The sequence below is a fragment of the Salvia hispanica genome, chromosome 2 (genome assembly GCF_023119035.1).
Source record: "Salvia hispanica cultivar TCC Black 2014 chromosome 2, UniMelb_Shisp_WGS_1.0, whole genome shotgun sequence".
NCBI lineage: Eukaryota > Viridiplantae > Streptophyta > Magnoliopsida > Lamiales > Lamiaceae > Salvia > Salvia hispanica.
The window spans coordinates 22191758-22197757 of NC_062966.1; the positions used below are offsets into that span (position 1 = coordinate 22191758).

Genomic DNA, 6000 nt, shown 5'->3' on the forward strand with positions numbered 1-6000 from the left:
AGCTATTAGTTGCATTTTACTATGAAAATGAAAACATCAGAATTTGAAGACTTGAAATTCTCTGTGAGATGATATATAAACTATCATGGTTACTCCTTGTAATGATACTTTATTGATTTTCAATTAATAAATTAACTATTTGGAAAGTTCAATACAAAAAAAAAGTTTGTGAAACAAAATGCTTAAAATTTATTTCTTTATTCTTTACAGGGAGCCGTATTACAGATCTTCATAAAAAAATTGAATGTAGTGAAAAAATATATGAATTTTTAATATAAAATCAATTTCATACGATCAAGTATTCTACCAAAATTATATTCTATGTGGCGTGTCCAATGATAATTTCGAATGATGTACATATGCAGTGATTAAATTAATATTGAAATGACAAGTCAACTTATCAAACCGATTGTTTGTTTAAACCCTTAATATAATATAAAAACATTGTTTTACAATTTCCGATGTCGAATTATCATAACGTTACAATCTTCTAAACAAGTATCCAAACACTCATCAAACTCAGATCTCAAATTAAATGACCAATTATGCGTTGTTTATAACGTTACAATCTTCTGAATAAGTATCCAAACACTCATCAAACTCAGGATCATCATCTGTCCACAAAAAATCAATACTTTTACACAATAAATCAAAAATATTTTCATGTAAAAAAATACTCTATATTTTATATTTTTATAATAATACCTGATGTGAAATCTTTGCATCTAGATTTTGCACATCCATTTGTACATTTGAAATCCATTTCTTCGATTTGTTTGATGTTAGTATAACATTTCTTCAAGCACTCAGCGACACAAACTGGACCCCTCGAAAAGAGGTTACATTTGATAACACATTTTCCTATACATAAATCAGAAGTCTTTGCCTCAACTCTTGCTAGAAGAAACATTATCAATATTAGCCCTACATAAATTTTGAAATTCATTTTAATTTTCTCTATCTCTATTTTCACTAATTTTGTAGGTAACTTTGTCATGCTCTCTATTCTATCTCTATGCCATTGAGCTTATATAGAGGTTTTGTCGTTTTGATATCAAACTATTGATTTATTTTGATTTTGCTACTAATTAAGATTTTGACATTGATATAATTTTGATTATTTATTTATGAAAAAAGGATATCAATTCTTTTGTACTCCTAAAGTTTTGAGACGTTCCTAACTCTCCGGTTTATTCAGCTGTATTTATTGTACAATTTATCTCAATTAAACCTTTTTTGTAAATTAATCGATTGGATAAGAGATGTGGTTTGATTTGTTAAGTATATTGGACAATATGACTAATTATAATTAACACTTATATAAATTTAGGCAAAATGCATTTTTTTCATCAAAATACATTTGATGTTAGTTTTAAATTTTAATGTATGTTTTTAAGAGGACGTATCTCACTTTTATACCCTGTCAAATGTAAAAGAGGGTGGAAAAAATGGTTAACCAATTGTGAATTTGGCTTAATTTCACATTTTTAGTAGTTTTTAACCCCTATTTAGAGATTTCCTTCTCCAAGTATAAACCACTTTGAAATAGAAAACATAATTAGGGTTCTCTTTTATTTTGTTTTATTTTAATATTTTGAGCGTTTAAGATGGAACAAGAGGCAATAAGATTAAGAACCAATTATTCAAGATCTTACTACCTTCATCTTCATCTTCATCTTCATCTCCATCTCATGATATTCACATTTTTTTTCCAGCTTGTCCAAAAAATCCGCTATTTACAGAGGTACAAAACATTGCAGCTGGAAAAGTGGAGAACTATTAGTAGTAATATATAAGTAATTTAGAATGTAAACAATCAACAAAAATTAATGAAAAAGACATTATATTATATTTAAAATTATTACAGAAACAATAATATATATAAATATTAAACAAAAAAAATACATATTAAGATGTTTTCAATCGATCCTAAAACAATAAATATGAGTCTTACAACTCTCAAGTCAAAGAAAATTTCCAATATAAAACTAAAAACAATTACTCCCTCCGTCCCGATTTAGCAGTCCCATTGACTTTTCTGCCATCTTTTTGTAAAAATGATAAAAAAATAGTTAAAGAGGAGAAATGGTAAATCAAGAGAGAGAATAATATAGAGAAGAGTCTTATCTACATTATTGTCTCTCTTACTTTACTATTTCTCCACTCTAACTATTTTTTATCATTTTTACAAAAAGAGAGCAGAACAGTCAATGAGGCTGCTAAAGGGGGACGGATGGAGTACTATGTATTGTATATCAATACATTAAAAATGAATTACATAGTACCAGACATGTAACAAGAGTCGGCTAGCCAAATTTAATAAATCAACGCAAACAACATTATACGATAATAAACATAAAATAAAACATCAAAAAATACTTTGACCAAAAAAATGAATTTTGCCTAGTTTTATACACGAATCAAATCAAACTGTCTATCTTATCGAATCGGTAGTCAACGTATACCTTTTTCGCAAATTATTTGTACTATATAAGTACTACTTTTTTGACTTGTGCATAAATTTATTTATAAGTCAATAGTACTTTTTAGGTCGAATTTATATCTACCGACCTAAGAAATTTATGCACAAATCAAATTTCTGTATATCTTATCTAATCGATAGTCAATCGACCTAAAAAGTATTTTTGACTTAGTGCAAAAATTTCTTCAATAAGTTAATATAAAAACTATATAAAGTTATAAACCTCATCATCACATAGAAAGAGAAATTGAGAGATAAAATACATATAAATCAATAAAAATATAGATGGACAAAACTAGAATGAGTTCGAAAATTTACATAGCGGCCAAAATATAATAATGATAATGATTTTTCTAGCAAGAGTTGAATCTCTTCCAACTTCATGTGCAAGCGATTAAATGTAGGAATCATATATGCATATGACTGACTGCTTATAGTAGAATGTAAGTATACCACAAATTTAAGAGATTGATTTCCATTTTCCAACGTACAAATTTGTGTGCAATTTCTAAGTGTAAAAAATTTGTGTAGGTAATATTTGAAAACTACAATCCATTTTTTTGACATATTAATTATATAGGTTTTTAAACTGGCCCTACATAAAAATGAGATTTGCACTTTTTTAAGTACCTGAATTTGAAATAATATTACTACAGGTGTTTGAAAAATTATTAATCACATTTCATATCATTCTTAATTTTATTTTAAATTTTCCCCCCTAATACATTGAAGGGATAATTGACTTATACCACTAAACAACACATTACACCTGCACGTTATTTTATTTACAATTTATACCATTATACTACATTACTAATGATGTTGAGTCCACTCTCTAATAAAAACACTACTGACACTATTATTTATCTCATTATCTCTTACTTTATCAATTATATATTAAACTCGCTATGAACTAAAGTTTATACTTTTCAGGGACAAATGGTATATAAAATTAAATGAACAATATACATTAAGACATTATAGGTCAACTTCATCCACCATTATGAGTTGAAGAGTCAAACTATAGGTTAATTAGAAAGAGACTTTTAATAAGTGCAATTGTTGAGTACTACTAATAAATGCAATTTGCCTACTTGTGTAAACTAATATAAGCATTTATAACAGGAAAAATTTCTCTAAAAAATGATACTATAAAACATGTTATAAAACCCCATCATATATAGAGAAACGTGGGATACAAATTAGTTAAAATGGAAATGGAGAAAACAAGAATGAGTTCGAAAATTTACGTTGGGGTGATGATGATAATGATTCTCTTTCTAGCAAGAGTTGGGGCACAACCTCCCGCTGTTCTCGACTGTGAATTGCAATGTATGTTCGATTGTAGGGAAAATCCTCAATGTTTTACTGAATGCATCGATAAATGTCATGAAACAATCCCCATGAAGATTGATTCTCAATCTCTAAATGAATGTGCAAATTCTAAGTGCAAAAAACTGGCATCAAGTAATATTCTAAAAATGTAAATGGTTTTTTTGGCATATTGTAAAGCATGCTCTCCTAAGCACGCTTGTTGAAGTCGATCATGAAGGAAAGCCATCCACTGGGCTACATGAACCATATAGCACAAGATAAAATCAAGTGGTCCTGCCCAAGGTTGTCTGCCCAGCTGCCAGAAAGATATGTAGGATTGGATAAGGATTCAACCTTGTTACTGCCTGTCAGAATGCATATTTGTTCTTTAGCTGGACTAGGGTTTCGCAGCTATGATTCTAGATCCTTCTCTAGAGTAGTATATATTCATTGTATTATTTGATACTCTGCCATACACGAAAAACTTCCAGCATCCTTCGTTTCTCTCATGTTTATCTACAAAGCTTTCATGTATCACAACAGTAAAATCCTTAGACCTACTTCTATCTCTCTTAAAATGGCTGACATCCCTTTCACCCAGCCACAAAATCAGCTACAAATCACCCCTCTTTTTCCCCATTCCCACCTTATCTCCCTCAAGCTTTCTGATGATAATTTTCTCATGTGGCGCCAACAAGTTTTGGATACAGCTCGAGGCTATGGTCTTGAACCTTTTCATGATGGTTCAGTCCCTATCCTTCCCCAGCTCAGTCCTGATACCTCTACTTCTTCTCTGCAGCCAAATCCAACATTCATTGCCTGGCACAGGCAAGACCAACTCTTGTCTTCTTGGCTTTTGTCTTCTCTCACTGAGAGCTCCATGATCCTTGTCGTTGGACTTTCTTCTAGCAAGGAAATTTGGGAGGCCCTCACCACTAATTATGCTAGCCAAAGCAAGGCTAAGGTTATGCAGTATAAGCTTCTTCTTCAGACCTTCTAAAAGAACTCACTCCCTATGAAGGATTATCTCAGCAAGATTAAGTCCTACTGTGACTTTCTCGGCTCTGCCGGCTACCGCATTCTCGAAGAAGACCATATCCTCCACATTCTCTCTGGTGTTGGCTCAGAATATGATTCGATCATGGTCACCATCTCTTCCAGTGCTGATCGCTGGACAGTTGGTGATGTTGCCTCACTCCTGCTCAGCTTTGAGTCGCGTTTGAAATCTGTCAAGAGTAACTCTATCAACATTGATGGCTCTCAACCTTCTGCTAACTTGGTTCAACCAACCCCCCAGCGCAGCAGAGATACTTCTTCCAGAGTGAACTACTCGCATGGTCGAAATGATGGTAATTGTGGTGGTTTTCGTGGCAGAGGTGGTCGAGGTGGTCGTTTCGGCAACCGCCTGATTTGTCAGCTTTGCCAAAAGCCCGGCCACTCAGCCGATTGTTGTTGGTCTCGTTTCGATCAAAATATTGGACAGCCTCTCACCAACCTCTCCGTAATCACCCTCCTTTGGCGCTCCACCAGCAGCCTGCTGCCCACATTGCTCAAGGTCGTGGTATACTCTCCACTCCTGTTCAATCGGAGTGCTACTTTGATGCATCCTCACCATCGTCTTGGTATCCTGACTCCGGTGCCACACACCATGTCTCCAACGACTTAGCCAATCTCAACAGTGGTTCAAAGTATGGTGGAGGTAAATCTCTGCAGCTTGGTGATGGTAATTATGTTGCAATTTCTCATTTTGGTAACTCTCATTTCTACCCATCTTCTGAATCTTGCTCTTGCTCCTTATTTCTCCATAACCTCCTGCACGTTCTACAGATTACTAAAAATCTTTTAAGTGTGTCCAAATTTGCTCTTGACAATGGTGTGTTTTTTGAATTCCATCCTACATTCTGTCTTGTTAAGGATCAGGTCACCAAGCTCCCAATCCTCAAGGGCACCCTTGATCGTGGGTTATATCGCTTCCTCCTTCATCGTTCCTCCAGTCCAGTTGCTTCCTGTTCTTCTCCTACAATCAAATGCAAGCCTTCTTCAGCCTTTGCTGCTTGCTCCCGCCCCTCACCAGAAGTTGATCCAGCTGATCCAGCCATATTTTATTCCTCTACATCTTCTACTGTTCTTAGTCTAGATTTATGGCATAGGAGACTTGGCCATTGTGCCTTAGACACTGTTGTCAAGGCACTTCAAAGCTGTAA

General features: G+C 33.5%; 1 protein-coding gene and 1 non-coding gene across 3 annotated transcripts; both read left to right on the top strand.

Annotated features, from left to right (window-relative positions):
- Nucleotides 1–4351: 4351 nt before the first annotated feature.
- LOC125203424 lies at nt 4352–6000 on the top strand. 2 transcript variants are annotated; one of them, XM_048101760.1, is made up of 2 exons: nt 4352–5495; nt 5711–6000. In XM_048101760.1, exon 1 carries the CDS (start codon nt 4812–4814, stop codon nt 5460–5462), a length of 651 nt encoding a protein of 216 aa, XP_047957717.1. In that variant the 5' UTR covers nt 4352–4811; the 3' UTR covers nt 5463–5495; nt 5711–6000. The 2 variants fall into 2 exon arrangements, with proteins under 2 accessions (XP_047957717.1, XP_047957718.1); XM_048101761.1 differs by having other exon boundaries at nt 5717–6000.
- On the top strand, nt 4875–5010 carry LOC125208684. Its single transcript, XR_007174167.1, has one exon. It is a non-coding gene; the product is annotated as a small nucleolar RNA Z247 (small nucleolar RNA).